The sequence below is a fragment of the Gymnoscopelus braueri genome (genome assembly GCF_963280865.1).
Source record: "Gymnoscopelus braueri genome assembly, chromosome: 10".
In the NCBI taxonomy this organism is placed as follows: Eukaryota; Metazoa; Chordata; class Actinopteri; order Myctophiformes; family Myctophidae; genus Gymnoscopelus; species Gymnoscopelus braueri.
This window is the reverse complement of record NC_137611.1, coordinates 9,642,587-9,665,518: the sequence shown is the minus strand read 5'-3', so window position 1 is coordinate 9,665,518 and position 22,932 is coordinate 9,642,587. Positions and strand designations below refer to the sequence as shown.

General features: G+C 40.5%; 2 protein-coding genes across 5 annotated transcripts in view; both read right to left on the bottom strand.

Annotated features, from left to right (window-relative positions):
* Positions 1–22,932, bottom strand: part of LOC308093304 (chymotrypsin B-like) — a 32,812-nt gene that overhangs the window by 1,110 nt on the left and 8,770 nt on the right. Inside the window, exons 1-7 of one of the 3 annotated variants that reach the window (XM_080439632.1) lie at positions 6,403–6,540; positions 5,580–5,657; positions 4,966–5,081; positions 2,176–2,258; positions 2,012–2,087; positions 746–926; positions 120–250 (exon numbers count right to left, since the gene is read on the bottom strand). In XM_080439632.1, coding sequence (XP_080295758.1) covers positions 120–250; positions 746–926; positions 2,012–2,087; positions 2,176–2,258; positions 4,966–5,081; positions 5,580–5,657; positions 6,403–6,445 — 708 coding nt within the window. In that variant the 5' untranslated portion in view covers positions 6,446–6,540. Of the gene's footprint in view, positions 1–119; positions 251–745; positions 927–2,011; positions 2,088–2,175; positions 2,259–4,965; positions 5,082–5,579; positions 5,658–6,402; positions 6,541–22,932 lie in introns of those variants that run through there. The other 2 variants (XM_080439634.1, XM_080439633.1) reach the window with 2 other exon arrangements.
* LOC308094111 (B-cell receptor CD22-like) lies at positions 13,612–20,518 on the bottom strand. Of its 2 annotated transcripts, XM_080440570.1 has the most exons (8): positions 20,426–20,518; positions 16,988–17,056; positions 16,527–16,676; positions 16,238–16,321; positions 14,623–14,937; positions 14,136–14,217; positions 14,020–14,047; positions 13,612–13,933 (listed from the first exon to the last, which is right to left on the bottom strand). In XM_080440570.1, the coding sequence occupies exons 1-8, from the start codon at positions 20,463–20,465 to the stop codon at positions 13,901–13,903; spliced, it is 801 nt and encodes a 266-aa protein (XP_080296696.1). In that variant the 5' UTR covers positions 20,466–20,518; the 3' UTR covers positions 13,612–13,900. The 2 variants fall into 2 exon arrangements, with proteins under 2 accessions (XP_080296696.1, XP_080296697.1); XM_080440571.1 differs by lacking the exon at positions 16,527–16,676.

Below are 22,932 nucleotides of genomic sequence, written 5' to 3'. Positions count from 1 at the left end.
TGAATGGGAGTTTTTACTTCCCGCATCTTGATGTTGAGCTCTATAGCATCTTGATGTTTTCCTCTTGTTTTTTTTTTTTTCATTGACGTCTGTGTTAGGGTTAGGGTTATGTCACTCACTTGGCAGGTTCCAGATCGAGTAGCTCCAGCACAGATCATCCGACTGGTGAGGAAACCCCAGTAGCTCTTGCACTGATCGTAGCCGATGAGGGGCAGACAACCTTGCTGGAGCTTGAGAGGTCTCTCAGGAGCTGAAAGACACATTTTGTTGTTAAATAGTAGTATAGTAGTAGAGTAATAACCTTAATGTTATCCTTTTTGAGAAGAAAAGACATTTGTTAACTAATTTAGACCTGGAAAGCCTATATGTTGTTATACTTTCAATCTGGCAAAGCATCTGTGTCATTCTAGTTTTTGCTACAGTATAGATATAATAAGCTATATTATTGATTATTATTTATTTTGTACAACTTAGGTTAGGATTTAGAAGTTTTTATAAATGGTCAAAATGGTTTAAATCATCTTGAAGCTTTGCCGTTTTTACAGCTGTATTCTGGACAAGAAGTTTCAAACCGACTCTAACATTTGAAAGTGAATATGCTCTATTAGTTTACTCTACTGTAACCTACAGTACTTGCCACTTGTAGGTTACATGCTACTCTATGCTAAATCATTAAACTAACTGGTAAAGCAGTCCAGTCACTGTGGTTGATGGAAGGAAAGTGTGTTTCCTGTCATTCACTTACGTTCGTAGCGGGTCCGGCCCCACCCAGTGGCCACACACTTCATGCCAGCATAGAAGATGTCACAAGACTCAGCCACACACACGGGGGACACATGCTTGTTCATCTGGGCAGGGCTTTGCAGCTTGATCAGTGCGATGTCATAGTCAAGAGTTTCAGTGTTGTAGTCAGGGTGATTGAAGACCTATCAGGGAAATTACACATGTCTTAGCTGTTAGGGAAGATGTGCAAAACAACTAGTTGTTGCTGCTGCTTGTTGATTGAATGTCTGGCTTCAACCATGTTTTACAATCTGGAGCCAGGAACATAAAGAATGCCCAAGAATTAAACAGAGAATGCCAAAATGATGAGCAGGTTAATGGAGAGGACCCTAATAAAATGTAACAACATAATGTTGTGTCCCTATCAAATCTTATAAAACTTTACACGGCTCGGTTGAATGCTTGATTCTGATTGGTCAATCTGAATTCAATGGTGTGTTGTTTCTGAATAATGACCGGTGAACTCAATAACAGACCGCTGTCTAATCACAGACTCAGAGCACCTGGCTCATATCAATCTGAGTTGCTTGATTTTTGCCGTATCCAACATGGCAGCCATGTAAACAAACACACAACGCAGCTAATCATTGCTCTCAAGAATGTTTTTGAAAACATTTGAAGCGAGAAATAGTAACCGAATATTGATTGATTGATTGATTGAATACTTAATTAACAGTTTGCAAAAAACTACAGATTTATACAAAAGCTGCTAAAAGCTGCAAAAAGCCCAAATGGCTTATTTCCATTGAGGTCCTTGTTGCCTTTTCCTCTGCCTTTGTCCTGCGCTTGGGTCCTACACCTCTTAACTCAGATTGTTACACAGATTCTATTTTATCAACACTTTCCGTTGTTTTCCGAGGCGACGCGTTGCACTGGACGTACCTGGCAAAAATGTATGAAATACTTTTGGGTCCATTTATTAATTTCTTGATTAAGTAGCCATGTAATAAGTGGGATAATCAATGGGGAGCAGGTCATTATTTAGAAATAAACCCCTTCAGGGTTATTAGACAGCTCCACTATCTGACTATGATTAGTCAGGGTCTTATCACACTGTCTCAATAATTTATTTCTCAATAATGACCCGGTCCCCATTGATTATCCCTTGCATTAAATAATGTTGTGTCCCTATCAGATATTATAAAACAATCAAATGTCCCTATCAGATCTTATAAAAAAATCAAATAATCACGTGTCCCTATCAGATCTTATAACACAGAGCACCTACCTTTCCAATCCTCATGTTCTGGACATTGTTTGTGTTTTTGCGGTGGTGCAGGCCCAGGATCAGACGGTGAGAGTTACTGAAAATTGTTAGAAATAAAAGTGAGTTGCTGAATTCAAAGTGGGTTTATATATATATAAATATTCAGAAGGAGACATTGTCTGTACCTGTCGACCTTGCAGTGGGCAGCAGTCACAACCCAGTTCTTGTTGATCAGTGATCCACCACAGAAATGCCAGCCGCTGTTTTCCTGAATTCACATTGGTTTCATTAGAAATTGTAGGATTTATTTAACTTTCTGTTCCTCAGTAATGCAGCTATTATGAAATGGGAAACACCTTCCCTCTCACCTTCTCTCCACCGACTCCCACCCACCCCCATGTACGCACGCACGCACGCACGCACGCACGCACGCACGCACGCACGCACGCACGCACGCACGCACGCACGCACGCACGCACGCACGCACGCACGCACGCACGCACGCACGCACGTCCAGGTCCAGTTTTTTTTCAATTATGTCATAGTAAAGAAAACATACATGGAATGAATGCACTGTCCAGTCTGTCAGTGACATGTGTGGATAAATAAAGTTTTGTTCAACGCAAGTTCAGTTAACCCACTGCTTATAACGGCCACTTCCTGTTCTCAATCACTTCCCTATCTACCACGCAAACCATAGATATATATAAAGGCTAGATGGCTCAAGGGGGGCGTCGCAAGCGTAGCTCAACCGCGGCCATCTTGCGACGGTCATTCATAACATTATGTCATTGGTGCATATGTTACAGTATGATTGGAGAACCAGTACGATTGAAGAAGGCTCGCTCGTTTTTACCACCCACCCAGCAATTCTGTAGAAGCAACACTAGAGGGAGCCACAAGCCAGGCTTGTGCACAAGCATATATTGCCGCGACCACACACACACGTGCGCGCGTGTGTGACCGGCTTCGAGTGCTATCAATGCATTGAATGGGGAAATAGGCGAGTTTATTAGACCTTTCAATGGGCGAAATAGGCTACTACCTACCCGCGATTTATCAGACCATTCATTCAGGAGCTACTGACCTACTTGGAGGCGGAGCAGTCCGCACAACAATATTTACGATTCTGTGCCTATCGGTACATAACTCAAACGGCGCTGAGTAGGCACAGGCGAACGTCACACCGTTCAGGACGGCAACTCGGTCGCCTTAGCTCCCTCTGTGGTCCTTCACGGGGTGACAGTTCGCCTGTGACTGCGCGCCTCCGTCAGGGTCCAAAACCAAAAGCGAAACCTAAACTGAACTATTAAGTCATGTCAGTTGGTAGGTTAGTATGTCTTGATAACACCCAATGAATGGTCTGATAAATCGTGGGTAGGTAAGTAGGTCGCCTATTTCGCCCATTCAAAGGTCTAATAAACTCGCCTATTTCCCCATTCAATGCAGATAGCATTCGAATCAGGTGGACTGTTAAGATACTTTTATTGTGTTCTGCTGGCTTTTGTTTTAGTTTCTCCCTGACACACACACACACACACACACACACACACACACACACACACACACACACACACACACACACACACACACACACACACACACACACACGGAGGAGGAGAAGGAGAAGGAGGAGCAGCTCCTCCTCCTCGCGAGCCTCGCTAATAAACCCTGTCTCGAAAAGCCCCGCATCGCCCCGAAGCCCCGTGCCTAAAAACGAGCGCTCTGTCTTCAATCGTACTGGTTCTCCAAACGTACTGTGACACATATACTTTGAAATAACCATAGCGTGCTCAATTTTCATCCGATTTTCAAACGGTTTGGTGTGTTGTAAACACCAAAGATGTAGTTATGATACTGCATACTTATAATTATAATCATGTTTTTTTTTTTAAAATAACATTAAGTCGTACTCCATTGGCCAGCAGCGCGGGTGAGTCATCTAGCCTTTATATATATCTATGACGCAAACTGCCTATTCCCATACTGTTGAAGCAAGGGGGCGGGCTTCCCCTATTGGGCGGGCGCGCGGGCGGGGACTTCTGTCTTCTACATTAGAAAAGTTAGGACATCACATTTTAATTCAGCCCAAATACCTGATCCAAGTATTGGCCATAGTGGTGCACCTCACCAATCATTAGACTCCCAAGCCACTGCTAATGGGAAGCTGAGTTCGACTCCCTCTTGGGACAATACTTTTTCAAACATCCGCGGACTACTTTTTTTCGCCGATAAAGTATAGTTTTGGACCATGGCGGAGAAGCGCCGACTCAGCAGACCTTGACGCCGAGGAGTCGCGCCCGAGCGCCTCCAGGTGCGAGTGCCCGCGACGACCGGCCGATGGTCTGCTAGTCGACTAAGCGCCGTCCGACTTATGTACCGATAGGCACAGAATCGTAAATGATGTTGGTGGGGACTGCGTTTGCCCCAACTGCCACAAAAGTGACTACTGGCCAATCACAGTGCGTCTCCACTCACCACAGCCAATCCTTGTTGCAATCACCACAGTATAAATACACCTGCGATGGCTCAATTAACTTCTTAGATCTGCTTCACATCCTCCTCCGCGCCAACCTTCTCCTTCCACCTCGATTCTCGCTCTTCTTCCTTCTGTCTCTATTTTACTAGGAATCCAGGGGAACCGTGACGAGTGCAATGATGGCCGTAGCTCCTGAGACTACTACCAAGTCTCGCCCTACCTTGGGTTCCTCATCCCATTCCACATTCATCTCATTGCGTTTCAATAAATTATTAAACGTAGGATTTACAAAAGTAACATTTTCTCTGATTTCTGTTTTCGAAGTGTTTTTCAAAAAACAAGCCACATTCAAATGGCCATACAGTAGCTTTGGAATGAATTTTCTCTCACAGAGAATATTCCATGATTTTTCAAAGGTACAGTAAAATCGCTGTTTTCGCTGAATGAGTTAATAGTGAATTAAATGATGAATATAAACAAAGTGTTGTATATGTACCTGAAAGGACACCTGCCAGGGCCAGGAGTGAGGTACAGCCTCCTCGCCGTTGACGATACCAAATCCATCACGGGGACATCTAGGGACTTTTGGTTTGATGGCAGGAACACCACAGTCTGAAGAACATACACACCCACACATACACACCCACACATGTATGTTGTAGGTACATGCATTAAAATAAAATAAAAACTCAAATTACTGCTGTTTGAAATCGATTCAACCTAATGTATAGTGTGTGATGTATACTGTATGCTGCAGCCTGATTGAACACATATTTGGTAAACAAATTACAATATTACGGAGCATTAACACCACTTAAGCCCTATTTTATTCTTTCAGTCATACAAAATTAGTGAAAATAGCTAAATGCTGTACTTTTACTGCTTTACATGTACCTTTATTTGTGTTATTTTGTTAAGATTGTATTGTGTATTGTTTTATTTAAGGTGATATTGTTTAAGCCATATTTGAATACATGGCTATTTTATAATCTGCTAATTTCTATTGGACAAGCATTTATAAATTTATATTTTAGATTATAAAAAGAAAATGACATAAAAAGCATATAAATGATCAAACGCTTGAGTGCAGTTTTTGGCTGATGTACTCACATCTGCCTGTGGTATCATTGTGGTCAGTAGTCACATCTTCAGGGGAATGCACATAGACTGCTGATGCCAGAGTTGTGCCTGTTGAAAAGATGCAGAGTTCCAGTTAAAACTGGGCGATAAAACTAAAAATGACTTCATCGTATTCTGGACCAAATGATGTCATTTGATGTTGTGAAGCTTACACTCTGTCACTCCCGAGGCTAAAACATTTACATCAAATTTGACGAATTGTTTAATGCGTTAAAAGCTAAAATACTTTCCACCATTGTCTAATGGTAACATTGATGCTCATCGCAGCCAGGATGATAACCGAACTACAACGAATGAACCTCAAACACAGACTAATGTTAATTATATATTATTTGAATTATTACTAATTATCTCAACCTCACAATGCTTATAAACAAAATTATAAAACTACAAAGCCCTGGGGTGGATATTGAATAAAATAAAATAAAAAACTGTTTCACTACTTAACAATTTACTACTTTGATTCATGAAAAGCTATCATACGTACGTCCTTGTCATCAAATTTGCCTTTGAAATGTGTTGCAGTTGATAGTATAAAGTCAACACAGTCTCAATATACGGAAAATGGAAATGCTGAAGTACAAGTTCCTCCAAACTGTACTTATCAAAAACAAAATTGAGCGTATTAAGAGTAGTACTTTCTCAATTCTCAATTACTTTCAACCACTTCTCTTTGCCTTGCTGATTGTAAGTAACTTACAATAAGCAAGGTAACCACATGAATGCCTAAATTGTAATTGTAATATCTTTCACATCGTCCAACAAGGATCCTTAAAACAGAGTCGTACTTTACCTGAGGTCCAGAGCAGAAGGAGCACAAAGGTCACTTGATTCATATCTGTCTGTAGCTGTCAATACAGATACAGTGATATGATGCTCAGATCCACTTAGTCTGAACTGTTCCTTCACTGAACAACACTTACTGTCTGTCTTATATATATAGTTTTGACATGTCTGCTCTACTCATTATGTATTCATCAGGGAGTGGTTTATTTTGTTAATGATGGACTGGAAGCGGTAAGCTGACATCACGCACACACACACACACACACACACACACACACACACACACACACACACACACACACACACACACACACACACACACACACACACACACACACACACACACACACACACACACACACATGCACATCATTTTTGGTTCACTCTTAACAGTGTGTTATAGACAACATGGTGTACAGTACAAGGTTATTGACATCAACCAACAAAACAGAAAATGACGAAACTAGAAAGGGAAGTCTAGGTGTGAACCACCAGAACGTGTTGCTTCTTCACACATTATAGAATTAAGATTACGATCAGTTCCTTGGTCTTGTCGCTGTTCGGGAAGCTCTGACCTGCGACGACAGAATTTGAACCACCACTGCCGGGTCATCAGCAAACTGGACGATGGTGTTTGAGCTGTTTTTGGACACACAGTAATGGGTGTGCAGGGATTATGTAGAGCAGTGGTTCCCAAACCTTTTAGCTTTAATTTAAAAATATATAATATTTAAACATATTTTAAAATATTTTATGGAAGACACAAAAAAGGGAATATTTACTTGCGACCCATACAAATGAGTCCGCGACCCAAACATGGGTCCCGACCCACTGTTTGGGAAACAAATAGTAGGTTTGTTTCCCAAACAATCCTACCTTGAAACGGGCCCCCAGGTCCTTAAAGGAGTAGTTCACCTCAAAATGTACTTATTTTCTATCAATTACACACCTCATGAAGCCTTGATTTCATGGAGATTTTAGTTTTTGTCGTATTCCTAAGCCAATCATTTGATGACCGGTGGACTCTCCGGTAGGACATTCAATTGACCTGCATTTGAGTCTCCTACCGAAGACTCAGCCGGTCATCAAATTATTGGCTTAGGAAGGTGAAAAAAACTAAAACATCTCCTTGAATTCAAGGCTTCATGGGGTATGTTGTAATTGTTTACACACCCCTCTCTTCCTCTCTTGTTTTACACCCTAGACCTTCTAATATGGACTGATCCTATAATGTATGTAGTCATTTCTGATCATGTCCTTGTCACTCCTAGTGAGAATCATAGCATCCTCAATTCTGCCACCTCCAGCTCCGCCTCCTGTCTTTTCGTCAGTGCCACCGGTTTCAAGCCGTACAGCATGGCTCGTCTTACTACTGTTACTACTACTACATCTTCCCTCTCACTCTTGCCGGTGCCCTTCTGTCAAAAATCACTCCTGACACTTTCCTCCATCCGTTCCACCCTGTCTGCACTCTCCTCTTCACCTCTCTTCCACTCGCCCCATTATTTTGGACTATAGAGATGCGTGGATGGGCGTTTTCGTCACCCTAATCTGCATGCACACGTTCATTATCCATCCGTAATCCTACCGCATTCATGATATCTGCTACTTGAGTGTGTGGTTGTGTGAATTGTGTGTAGTGTTTTGACAAAATCAGCCCTATTTTCAAAATTGTGCTGAAAAGCACAACACACAACTAAAAAGGGAAGTCAAGGTGAGAACCGTTAGAATGTGTTGCACACATCACACAACGTACAGCATTATGTTAACCACTGCTGACTTTAGTTCACTGTTCTCTGTCTTATTAATGTGTGGAAGACTGAACTGCAAAGTGAATCATGAACAAAAATATAAATATACATTTCTGACTAGTAACCCACGTGCACCATTGATATGCTGCCAGCCAGGGTCAATCCTGTGTTAATTCACACTGCCCCACTCATTTAAATTAATCAACATAGCATATACTATTAACACATCAACTATTAACACATCAACAAATACAAATAACATTATGTACAAAGGAGAAAAAGGAACAACGGTGGCAGTGAGTGAATTTTGATGGGAATTAAAACCTACCTCCCTTTGTGGTCTCCTGATAGATGTTTTTTCAGTCCAGTTTTCAAAGAAACCAGTGATACACATCCTTGAAAGAATGGTGTCAGGGCATTCCACATTTTGGTGGCAGAGCAGAAGAATGAGAACTTTCCTATGTTTGTTCTAAATTTGGGGGTACCAGATCGGAGGCGCTCCCTCTGGTGTTGTGGCTGTGGGTGTCACTCACTTTATTCACAATATATGATTATCATTATTATTAGAATCAGACTTTTTAGGTTTATTATGGTTTATTGTCTTATATTACTTACTGAATTATCTTTAGAATTGATTAGAATTGAACACACTTTGCTCAATTAAGACAATGTCTTTCTCGTTGATGTTATGTATTAGGCTACTTTACTTAACACCCTAAAGGGCAACTTAAAGTCTCCAAAACTAAAACTAAAATATGAAAACAATGAATGAGGACAGAAAATATGACAGTGCTATTGTCAGATAGTCCATAGAGAAGTAGACGTGGATGCCAACCGCCGTAAAATAATAATAATAATAATAAGAAGCAGACATAATAATAGACTAGCAGCAGCTTCCAGTGTTGCCAAGTCTGCTTATTATAAGCGACTTTGGGCTTGTTTTTCTGTAAAGTAACTTTTAAATATTGGGGGCCCTTGACATGAAGTTGTTTCAGAACCACAGCTCTAAAGGCCAGGCCACACCAATGCAACTCAATGCAACTCCTTGCAACGAGTTGCAAGGAGTTGCATTGGTGTGGACTGGACTGGGCTGGCCTTTAAACTGTTTTGTTGCAAGGAGTTAAACAACATGAGACGATATAAAGTTTGACTGACTTGGCTAGTCGCTTATGTTGGGCTTCTTTTCATAGACATGGTTGCTTGTTTCTCTCGCAGAATCTGGCAACACTATTGGCCCACACGCACCTGCAGTGTTTGATACAAACAGCTTCATATTTGTTCATTTAACCGGTGAAATTAACAACTTATTATGTAACGTTACACAACATGGAAGGACAGTAGAGTTGTCAGTGTTGTCAGGGACTTTAAGGTTCTAAAAAGTACATGTTCACCTGTTGGAAGAGAAGTTAATTATCTTCATGAGGAACTGGTGGTTGTTTTCATTCCAAATGATATTCAGGTGAGTAGCTAATTTAAGCTAAAGACAGTTAGCTGCTGTTTATCATGAATGTTTCCATGGAATAAAACTGATTTGTGCCATTTCACTTTTATGATTGTACAGTGAGAAATAATATAAAAGAAAAAACGATGTGCTGTGTTTGTGTTTGGTTGTAATGCAACATGCAAGGCACATATACATATAGAGTGTGTGTGTGTGTGTGTGTGTGTGTGTGTGTGTGTGTGTGTGTGTGTGTGTTCAGTTGTGGTTAAGTCTTGTGTACTGGTAGGCTATGAAAAATGCAAAACTCCAGATGTGTGTATTTGTTTTAAATATATAAATGAACAGGTCAGTAAGGTGCTTACAGGTGCTCTAGTACCTATAGTATACTGCCTATAGGCCTACTTCATAAATATGACACGTGAACTATGTTTTGTCAGCATGACACGTGAACTATGTTTTTGTCAGCATCCTTGTTGTAAATATTATTTGTATAACAATGTTTTGTTTGGTTGTCAGTGTTCTTGAATTAAACCTCAGTTGGTTAATATGAGATTGGTCTGTTGAGCTACTGTACGTCAATGTCCACTAGATGGCAGCAGAGTGTCTTTTATGACAGGTTGTAGCAGTATACACAGTAGAAATCTTGTATCAGATTGTAGTATATACAGTAGAAACATTGTATCAGGTTGTAGTATATACAGTAGAAACATTGTATCACGTTGTAGTATATACAGTAGAAACATTGTATCAGGTTGTAGTATATACAGGAGACACATTGTATCAGGTTGTAGTATATACAGTAGAAACAGCTGATAACGTCCTCTACTTCTCAAAGTGGGGTCAGGGGACCCCCAGGGGTCCTTGACGGGGTTCCAGAGGGTTCCCCAACAAAATGGGGAACAATTGAACCACTTTAACCCTATTTTATACTTCAGCTATTCTAAAAAGCGCGACACGTTGTGAGCTTGTAGATCGGCTATTTTTTTTAAATCTTGAAATGCATTTTCAGAAATGGCAAAAACTTGTACAGTAACAATTTTTTTTAAAGAAAGAAAAGTAATATACAGGGGGAAAAAGTCTTATGTTTGGGGGGTTCTTGACATGAAAATGTTTGAGAACCCTGCTCCTTGATCACTTTGTTAGTTGAGAGCTGATGCTGTTTATTCAACTTTTTTTCCTTATACACCAAATCTATTTGCCGAAAATAGGTTGTGAGCTTGAAGATCGGCTATTTTGGCTGAATGTTTGCTGTAGAATAGGGACGCTAAGGTTCATGTGGTCAAAGAAAATTGATTGAATATAAGATACAAATATTTCACAGTAAATTAAACCATCAATGCTAACTTGATATTGGAGCAAGTCTTAAAATCTTTCTTTCTTTCTTTCTTTCTTTCTTTCTTTCTTTCTTTCTTTCTTTCTTTCTGATACTCAGGCTCTACGGATGGAAATTAGCATTCCGGCTAAATCCGGCGTATTTACATTGCACTGTATGTGTGGTGTTCATTAATATGTGCTGTCCCTCCCAAATAAACGTATAAATAAAACTACGTTGTCCCTCCCAACCTACTCATGCAGGATGGAGATGACTGGAGGAAGCTACTGGAGGGCTCGTCCGAGGATGACCTAGAGAGAGGAGGGGTCTACAATGACTTTGATCCAAAGTTTGACCCTGGCATCACTTGATGAAGCCAAGAAGAAGACATCTCAGGGTAGGAACCTGTTCTTTTTTTTTTTTTTGCTGCTGCTTCTGTTGCTGCTGATTGTGCTGTATGTTGTGTATGTGATTCAAGCTGCTGATGTATTGTTGTCATAGTGTGTTCTATTGTTGTGATTCAAACTGATGGCATGTTTGGACCCAATGACTGGGTGGCAATGGAACATGTTCAGTGTCTGTCGAATTGAAGGCTGATGTGAATCTGCAGTGTGTCTGTTGTGTTGTTGCTGCTGTTGAAGTTGTGAGTTGTGACAGGGTACAGTATACGCATGCTAGGTGGTGAGTTGTGAGAGAGTACAGTATACGCATGCTAGGTGGTGAGTTGTGAAAGGGTACAGTATACGTATTCTTGGTTTTGACAGGGTGAATGTATTGGTTGACTTGGTGGCAACACCTCATGTAGTCTTTTTTTCCTCATGCTCATTATTCTTTCTTTTTTTCCCTTTTTTTTCTTTATTGAGGGGGGCAAGAATTTTTATGCAGCTCCTTAGAGTTTAATTACAGTTGTTCTCAACATGCTTGGATTCATTTCCTGAAACTCTTAACCTTATTCCCATAACTTTAAATGCAATGCAAAAACTCTTGTCTTTATTCCATGCATGCATACACGCACGCATATACACGGAATAAAGAACAACAAGGTCTATAAATACTTTTTTTCTGATCACGAATGCAGTTTGTACCTCAGGGGTTCTCAAAGCGGGGTTCTGGACCCTTACAGGCCTGTAACTCGTACAAATGAAACCAAATGAATGGTTCCATTGGTATGCCCTGAAGAGTTATTCAGATCCTAGAATTAAAAAAAAGTTTGAGAAACACTGGTCTATAGACTCTAAAAATCCTGTTGAGATGCAGGTGTGTTAATATGGTGTTGGCATTCTGTGTAGCCTAGTATGCATAATTGCTGTAGATTTTACAGCACAGATGAATATTGTAAGGCCATTGGTTCTCAAAGTGGGGTTCGGGGACCCCCAGGGGTCCTTTGGGGGGGGGGTGGGGGGGGGGTACCAGAAGGTCCCCAGCAAAATTAGTTAAAGCGTCACAATCATTTTAACCCCTTTATCCATGTTTTATACTTTGGCTATTCAAAAATGGCAGATACACAAGCTCATCTCGCGCGCACTGCGCTATAAGCTTGTAGATCTGCTATTTTAGAAAAATCGTGAACATGTGTGCAAATCTTTGAAAACATATATATATTTTTTTTGTAACTCTAATCTTTGCTTCTGGGAGTCCGCGGCCAAATACATATCATTTTGGGGGTCCTTAACATGAAAAAGTTTGAGAACCACTGCTGTAGGCTAAACAGGATTTTAGAGCTTCCAATGTCGTTTTACACTTGCCTTTTGCATGCCTCTTCTAAAGTCATAGATTAACTGGCAGCATAAAAAAAACTACTTTTGATTGAATGAATGATTGAATACTTTAGCTTCAGGTTTTTAACAGTATGCTAAGGTTATGCTAAAAGGATAACACAAAATGCCCTGCGGAGCTTGTTTCCATTGTGGTCCATTGTACTCAATTAATCAGTCATATAAATATAATGCATGCAATACAATACATGTTGGTAGAAATCTCAGCAGCATCAACAGTAATATATTTTACATAGGAAAAAAAGATGGTTTCTTTCTTGTAAAATCTGCAGTGAATGTTTTGGCTATTCCTTCAGTTATTGACATGAATGTCCAAGCCCTTAGACAAGAGATGCAAAGTTAATAGGCTCTTTCTTAGGGGCCCCCTGGCCCCGTTAGTCCTGTGCGCGGTCCCCTGCATGGAGGCCTAACATCACTTCACTTATTAAGATGCTGGTCCAACACTAATTTTTATGTCAGACGCTGAATATCCAACCAGACAAAAATATGCAAGTGTTCCTACACTGTGATCTCGTGTGGATAGGCCTATAGAAATTATGAATTATATTGGAGTTTACAAAACTAAAAAGAATACTGCACACAATATATTGCACAGTCCAGAGCTTTATTTTCCACACACAATGTTTCATCTTGCTCAGGAGATTTCATACAAATGCTGCTGCAAACTTTGTGGTTTCCAGCAGAGGATCAGATATCATGTGTTCTTTCACATGCAGCCAAACTGCTCACGCCACTAAAGACCTCTATACCGAAGCTTCCATACACAACACCTTTTGTACTATAACATAGCTATCAGGCAAGTGCAATGACAACCCAAAATGCATATTCAAACACATCACATTTAAAATGCATCAACTTTCCAAAGATTGCATCGTAATAGAGCAGGTTACAGAATGTCCACAAACACAAACTGTAGGTCTTTTTTCTACTAGGAACGGTGAGTGAAAAACCGAGGTATGTACAAGACCGCAATTCATGTGCACCGTTACACCCCTACTACACATGGACAACTTACTTTACTTATATACACTCTGATCACATGCTATTAAACTAATAAGCTAGCTTGTCTTCACAAGCTGTATTTCAGCGTTGAGGCAGCAGACAAAGCATTGATAAACAGCTGGTCTACTCTAAATGTAAAAGAAAGTCTTGATGCTTCTGTCTTTCTTTACACGTTGGATTGCTCTTGTACAACCCTGCTGTCCTGGTCAGCAGATAAGCCTCGTCTACCACCAACACTTCCTCTGATGTTTGTCCTCCTGAAACATAACATGAATCACATTTAGATGATCATAAATCATTAGTATAAATTAGTAATCGATGAAAATAATATAGTTTTCCTCACTTCTTTGCCCTTGCCAGAGTCGTGTTTCCTTTAAAAACATGAATTAATATTTTAAAGAGGAATAACTGCACTTGAAGGTGTAATTCTGTGTATAGTTATGATGACAGGGAACTCACCAAACCCACAACATAACCAAAGGAAACAGCAGCACTGCCAACAGCTTGACTCCAATAACAACACGAAGGATGACGGCATCAACTGCAAGAAAATTACAAGATTATTAAATTAGTTAAATTCATTTTCAAGGGGAGGAAATTAATCAACATGAATTGTTTTTGTGCTATTTTTTGTAATTGGAATCTTTAAAAGTTACATTTGTATTTAATTTAAAATGCATTTAGTTATGCTTATGTATGTACTTTATTAACTTAATTACAAATACGTTGGACATAAAAAAAGACAATAGAATGTTAATACTAGTCATTAAGCTACTAATATAGACTGAAGTAATTAAATGTTTGCATGTTTGGAATTGTATCAGCTGAAATCCATAATATATCAGTAATCCAATATTAACCTCTGGGCCGCATTAAGTGAAGGTGGGGGCTGCATGTGGCCCCCGGGCCGCCAGTTGCCCATGCGTGTGTTAGATCTTAATCATACCTTCCATTACGTTCCTCTGTCTACCACCGTGTGTAATGACCACCAGCAGCACCTCGGTAGAGTTGTTTTCTCCCAGCGAGCTCCCGGTGTGACAGAAGTACCGTCCAGTGTGGGAGGACTGCAGAGAGGTCACAACCAGAACCTGTCCCCATCCTACCTGGACCACGGAGCTGGAACCAGGAGGTCCAACCCTCTGGTACCAGGTGTAGTTGTCTACCGGTGGGTCAGCATCACTGTTGCAGGTCAAGTCCACACTGCTGCCCTCTGCTGTACTGTCTGGTGCGCTGACCTCCACCCACACACTCACTGGGGCATCTGCGTCAAAAACACAACAGAACTATTTTGCTACTCCTACATAGTTTTGTCTGAAACTCACACACATTGCTGCACGTGATCTATGATCTCTGAACTCGTGATAAATATGCATCATACAGATGTTAGATATTCCGCAGCCAATGGCTATAATTGGCTTCCAATGTTTGTGTTTTAGAAAAAAAGCCAATGCCAAAAGGTTTATGCGATTGACTGCAAATTTGAATGAAATATTGAGGGGCCTCTAGACTAGTGGTTCTCAGCTTGTGGGTCGGGTTTGAGGGGGTCCCCAAATGACAGCGAAGTGACAATTTAAGGACTTTTAAGACCTTTTTAATACATTTTTTATAATATAAGAAAGAAAAGAAAAAGAACATTACTGTATCAAAAGAATCAACAAACTATACAATAAAACATTGGCCAAATTGTCAAATAACATAAGAAAGAGGCACAATATTTATATTGGAACGGAGTCAAACAAAATGCGGGGTCCCCAGTTCAAATATGATTATTTTGGGGGGTCACGGCCTGAAAAGGTTGAGAACCACTGCTCTAGACAATGGAGAGACTAAAGCAATTTCACTTAAACCCACAGGGGGACCAAATCAGAGGTAGGTAAGCCCATCGGGGCCTGAAGGGCTTGCCTGACATCTGCTGATTAGGGACCATTTCTATTAGTAGATCAGGCTCAGGTCAGACTCAGGCTTATTGAACGTTCAATGGGTCTGTGTTGTATTAGTAACTCTCGTCTCTGAAGCCTGACGAGGCACTTATGTGTTAGTGGATGCGACACACAGCACTCGCAACGTAAAATAAAAAGTGAATGAGGCTCATCATAATAAAACTGCAACACAATTACCTCTTAGTAGGGTATGTGACGTGTGTTGTGTTTTCATAATGTATCAGCGAGCGTGAGTGAGCACTCATCAGAGAGTTGTGGGCTGCGCTTATCAGAGAGAGATTCAATTAATTTAGTGTCGGGTCTTGGGTAAGGCTTGGTCTGATAAATTGCAGACCCCTAGGTACACAAGATGTCAAGAAATGTGTGCCTATAGGGGCGTGCGAAACGTTTAACGTAAAAATGCTATTTCCTCCCAGAGTTGCCAGCTGATGTCTACAACTAACAACGTATAGAGACACCCGTCCTGGTGGAGATATGCGCTCCACCAACCTTCAAGTTTTTGCTATGTATTGAACTGACAGGTGCATGTATAGCTACCATTGTACCAATCAGGTTGCAGTAGGTTTCGAACTCGCAGGTGTAGTTATCAATTCAGGTTAGTGCACTAGGTATTGAACTCACAGGTGCAGGTGTAGCTACCAATCAGGTTGGTACAGTAGGCATTGGGATCACATCTCTCCTCGTCCTCTACACATTCATTGATGTCTGCAAGAGATAGAGAGAAAGAAAACAGAGATCATCATACATGTGCATACCCCTTATACAAATAGTGAATATCCTTATCAGGGGTTGACAGTGATCAAAGTGTGACGGAATGGGGTGACCACCAATCTTTTCAAATGCTACACACACACACACACACGCACGCACGCACGCACGCACGCACGCGCGCGCGCGCACGCACAATCACCTTGGCACTGTCCAGTGATGGTGGTAAAGTTGCCTTGACCTCTAAGGTTCTTGAACCCGTCCTGACATTGACAATAATAGCTTCCATATGTGTTGAAGCAGACTGAATGGTTTCCACAGAGACCAGAAGAGGATTCACACTCATTCGCATCTTGTACATTTACACAAAGACACAATAAAAATAAGGAAACAAAAGTCAGGAAGATAAATACATAAATACATTAAAACCAAGTAGTGGAACACGTTGATAATTTTCTTTTTATATATTTACTGCTTGTCAAACTTAAATAAAGCACACCAAGGTTTTTGACGTGGGCTTTTACAAGGATGAACAGGTTGTGAAGACAAACTTGTGTCCACATGGCAGTATAAGTTCATCAGGCTAACTTGTTTGGACCGGTCATTTGGCCTCAGGAGAAGACAACACTGTAGTGCATCTGCATTAAGACCAGGGAGTCTTACCAACACATTTTCCTTTCACTCTTGCTTCTCCAATTCCACAGGAGTCACATGATGTTTCCAGCATAAACCCTATGGAATAAGACAAGACTCCATTAATCTAGTGCAGTTCAGTGCAGCGATCCCCAAACTGTGGGCCAGGGCCCACTGGTGGGCTGTGAGAATATTGCACATGGGCCCACTAATAATTTAGATTTTAATGATAAAATAACATTTTTATAAAAATAGAAATACATGTAAAATACATGTCATGTATCCATGCAATCCATTTTTTTTAACCTTGACAAGTTTTCATTGTGATACTGATAAGAATGAACTTAAAAGTGTATGCCATGCTTTCAAGATTTTCCAGTGGGTCCTGATCCAGAAAAGGTTGGGAACCACCATAGTATTTTTTACAGTACATGATGCTTCTCAGCTTTTGGGCCCCATAAAATACTTCCTCTCTCTCCAACATTCACAGTAACATAAGGTGTTACGTTGAATAGTCAAGTTGAACCCAAGCGCAGACTCAAACACAGAGACTACTCCAAAATGTAAGTCTTGCCAAAGGTTAAAGGTTTTAAAGGTATTAAAGGTTTTAAACGTTTAAGGTTTTACAGGTTTTAGGTTTTAAAGGTTTAAAGTTTTAAATATTTTACAGGTTTTAGGTTTTAAAGGTTTTAAAGGTTTAAGGTTCTAAAGATGTTTAAGGTGTTAAAGGTTTTACAAAAGGTGCTGAAAGTTTTACAGAAGGTGTCAAAGGTTTTAAAGGTGTTAAATTACTAGTAGTTAAAAGTTACAAGTTTTGATAGTGTTGACAGTGTTGAGCAGTGTTATAAGTCGTTTTTTTTAGGGTAAAACATTGGTTGCTAGGGTCTAATAGGCGGTGTCTTGGGTATAAAAGGCAGTTTCTAGGGTCTAATAGTCGGTTGCTAGGCTAAACAGTGGTTGCTAGGCTCTAATCAGCGGTTCTTAGGGTCTAATATGCAGTTGTTGGGCTAAACAGTCATTTTTTGACAGTACTCAACCCGGCCCTACTCATGATCATGGTCACACCCTTGATTTAGTTATATCCTACGGTTTTAATCCAGTAAATCTCCAGACCATTGACATGCTTGTCTCCGACCATGCTGCTATCCTTTTTAAGATTCCCTCAGTGCCCGCGGTCTCCACCCCTAGAGCCCCCCGTTATTTCAGACCCATTACTCCACAGACCATGGAGAACTTCTGCAACATTTATCAGGCCTCTCAGCAGCTTGATCCGCTGGTTTCAGCATGTTCTGTGGACGAGCACGAGCTGACTGCTAAATTCATGCATCGATGCACTACATCACTGGACACTGTAGCCCCCCTTAAACTCTCTAAACCCTCACTCACTCTTGTCAACAATACAACCTCCATGGGTAAATGACAGAGTCCGGTCCATAAGAAGGGCATTTAGACAGGCAGAACGTAAATGGAAAGCTTCTAAAGATCTTTCTAATCACAATGCCATGAAGACACTTTAAAATAATTAAACAGCACAATGAAAGAGGAACGATCAAAATATTTCTCCCATCGAATTGCTTTTAACCCCCATAACCCCAAAACTGAGAAATGTGAAGCCTTTCAGGCCTTCTTCTTAGACAAGGTCTCAAACATTAGAGCCCAAATAGTACCTTCTTTGTGCATTTTACCACACAGGGAGGTATCTCAATTCTTACATTCCTTCAATTTAGTTTCCAAGCCCGACCTTTTGAACATTATTAACAGCATGAAACCCTCTTCCACCCCTGCAGACGCTCTACCCACCACATTTTTAAAAGAGGTTTCCCTCAAGTCAGCTGTAGTAAAACCCCTGTTGAAAAAAATCAAACCTTGATATCTCCAATTTTAACAATTTCAGACCAATTTCGAAACTACTCTTTCTCTCCAAAGCACTAGAGAAAGTATTTTATTCTCAACTTGTAACTTTTTTAAACGACAACTCACTCTTTGAAATGTTTCAGTCTGGTTTTAGAGCACACCATAGTACATAGACTGCACTTCTGAAAGTTTTAAGTGACATCATGATCAACTGTGTTGATGTTGCTTGACCTTTCGGCTGCATTCGACACGATTGACCACAATATTCTACTGGACAGACTAGAAAACTGGGTGGGTGTGACTGGATCTGCACTGGACTGGTTTAGGTCCTACCTGAGTGACAGAACCTTTACGGTCTCAGTCGGCAATGCGACCTCTAGCCACGCAGATGTCACTTGTGGCGTCCCCCAAGGGTCAATCCTTGGTCCGTTATTATTTTGTATTTATCTTCTTCCTTTAGGCCAAGTTATTCGCAATTTTAACGTCTCCTTCCATTTTTATGCTCACGACACACACATTTATTTTTCCTTAGACCCATCAGACACACAGTTTCTCCGGTTTCTCTTGTCTCCCCTTTGATTGACTGTCTTTCTGCCATAAAGTCCTGGATGTCAAACAACTTTCTTATGCTAAACAATGACAAAACTGAAATTATTGTGTTTGGACCAAAAACCTGTAGAGACAGTGTAACGCAGTTATTACACACACAGGGGTTACAGTGCACCCATGAAGCAAGGAACCTGGGAGTCCTATTTGACTCAGACCTAAACTTCACTAAGCATTTTTCTAACATTGCAAAAACAGCCATCTTCCAAATTAGGAATATTTCAAAAATCAGATCATTTATCTCATTCAGCGATGCACAAACCCTTATTCGTGCCTTTGTCACAAACCACTTGGACTTTCACTTTTTTCTGGACTCCCCAAAAAGTCAATCAATCGCCTTCAACTCATTCAGAACACAGCAGCTAGAGTTCTTACAAGAACCAGGAGATACATGTATGACCACATCACCCCTGTTCTTGCTTCACTGCACTGGCTACCAGTGGCGTTCAGAATTTATTCAGAATTAAAATTACATTGTTTGTTTTTAAAGCACTGAACGGACTTGCTCCTATTTATATTTTTGACCTCCTGTCTCCCCACAAACCCACCCGCAATCTTAGATCAGCACACAAACTTTTACTTGACCCCCCCCAGACAAACCTTGTGACGGAAAGTGACAGGGCATTCGCTGCTAGGGCTCCATTTCTGTGGAACCAACTCCCCCTGCAAATTAGACAGGCCACTTTGGTGTCCACTTTTAAAAATCTTTTAAAAACTCATTACTTTAGAATGGCCCTTTAGCTAGAAGGAATAGTCAGCTAGTTCTCTGCTTTCACTCTTATTTTTGGTCTTATTATTTTTGTATGGTTCCTTTGTTTTTAAATTTTCCATCATTGGATTGCCTTTATATTTCCTATGTATGTATTGTATTTGTATTGTTAAGCACTTTGTAAACCTGTTTTTGAAAAGTGCTATATAAATAAAGTTTATTATTGGTAGAAAGACACTATATAAATGCACCATTTAACATTACATTCACCCATTCAAACACACAATTAAAAGTCATACCTGAGCTGCAGACCAAAATGAAGACCATTGTTTGATTCATATCTGAGTTTAGCTGTTAGGACAGATACAGTGATATGGTGCTGGCCGGGATCCGCTTTAGTCTGAACTGGACCGTCACTGAACGATAGCTGCTGTCTTATACTGTATGTCTTTATTTGTGACGCCTCACCTCTTCATAATTTACCACAGGATGAATGGTAAATAAAACAGGATATCCTGACAAACTGCAATATAATGGATGCCTAATGTAATCATATGTGTGGGGGTGTTCACAATGATTGCACATCAGGTATGTTGTGACTGTCTAGAAAACTGACAGGAAACTCAGAGAGAGAGAGAGAGAGAGAGAGAGAGCCTTGTCACCTATAGATGTATCCAAACAGCTTTGTAACATAAGTTTATGATATGTTTATGCTTTTTCGAAGGGTGAAATCCTGCTCAGCTAAAATGCTATTTGAATGGTGTCTGCATGTTTGACTTTGACCTCTTTATTGATAAACATAATTATGTAATTTACATACATTGTCACACCTTTATCACAATAGGATAAAATGCTAAAAAATAAATACAAAATCTACTGGCTTATTTCCATTGCAGTCTTTTCATATACAGATATGTGCAAATGATGTAGTGATGCATGATGTGATGTGTGTTTGTGTGGATTTGCACTCTAGTCTGCGCACCCAATTGCACAAAAACTGTCCTTGTGCAAAAGTGTGGCTGTGCCTTCCACACAGGGGGTAGGGGGTATATCTGAGGATAACAGGTGGGTGGGGGGGACAGTGCAAAATACAAAAGCAATTTAAATACCTTACAACTATTACGAAATGAAATAAAACACCAGGCTTGACAAAGGAAAAAACACGCATTTCAATTCACTTTAGAACAAATCTAGACCCATACTTTGCTTCCTCTTAAACGCCCCTTTAGGGTAAGATCTGCAGGTAACCCATTCCATGCTATAGTTGCTGTGTACATGAATGTATATTGTCCAATGTTCCTCTTTAATCTGACAGGAACCAGGTCAGTGGATCTCCCCCTAGTTGTAACTCGGTGGTGGCCTTGTAGCATGGTTATGAACAATACTGGCTTTTGTCAAATGATTCCAAAAGTCAATATAATACAGAGTGGTTCATTGTCAACGTGCACAGATAGTTTCTTTATTCATAAACTCCACACCTTGTTACTTACCTAACTATTGATATAAGTAAAGATTGGACAGGGAGGCCATGCTGTTTCTAGACTCTCTTTCTTGTTAAAGTATAGAAAAGGAAGCCAAGAAACCGGGGTAGTGATGTGCTCAAAAATCTGCACGGAAAGACAAAGAGGCACCACACACGGTCTGCATAGCTGACCACAAGAGTGAGGGGGGCGTATGTGTGATAATACACAAGTGGATTGGGGAAGCCCCGTGCTCAGCACTGAACAGGAGAGAAAAGCATGAAGTGCTGCGTTATGATTAGATTACTGCAGTGCAACATAAGGGTGGAAAAGTCGAGCTGTGCATGCATGCCAGGCTGACGGCTTCAGTTTCAGAGTACATCAAACTATATCTCTATGGGATCAAAGGTGTGTGCACCATGCAAGCGTAACGGCCGGTAATCGAACATGGCTCTGGAAATCCAACATCTTAACCACTGAGATATTAAGCTTTTTGATCATCAGGCAGAGGCTGTGAGCCACGTTGCTACACGCAATCATATATTTCTTAGGCAGATTAGCAAAAGACAAAGTCTGAATAGCTGACCACAAGTGTGAGTGGGAGGAGAAGTCTAAAAATAATAAGAGTAATAATTATAATAAAATTCAGTGAAGCTCATTCACCCAAACATGCATGTAATCAGATATATAGTACCTATTTATTAGAAGGATAAACCCCTTGAGATGCACCATCTCATTTTCGAGGGGGTCCGTATAGCACAAATGAACAGGACATACAATACACAAACAATACAACAAGTACATCCATGCAGACAGACACGACAAGAGCTCTCCCAAAGCTAGCCACTCCCACCCCACCGGTTCAACCCCATGTAGCAAAATTAATATGGAGACGAAACCCATTAGTACAGGAAAACCATAACACAGACATGCACATGCAGTAACATGCAGCAGCATGCTCAATCAGAGTGCAGGCATTGAGCATAAAGCAAACTGTATATACTGTACATGCACATGCACCTTAGAAAATAAATATCAATACATTAGATACAGATTTGTAATAACAATTTGTTAAGAACAGATGTGTAGTGGTTTGTGGAGATGTGGGTATGCTCTAATTAGCCAAAAGCTCTAATTTGCCAAAAGACTATACCAGACCCTCATACATGTAATGTATGGGCTGCACATGGTTTAATTCACATAGTATGCACTCCTTTATACAGTGCATGCCCAACATGTTACTAGTAGCCTATTGTCGTAACATTGTCAGGATGTGAGGGGAAAAACTGTGTGTGCGTGTGTTCCACTGAGCCTCAGCATGAGCCGGCAAGGTTTCAGTTCACAGC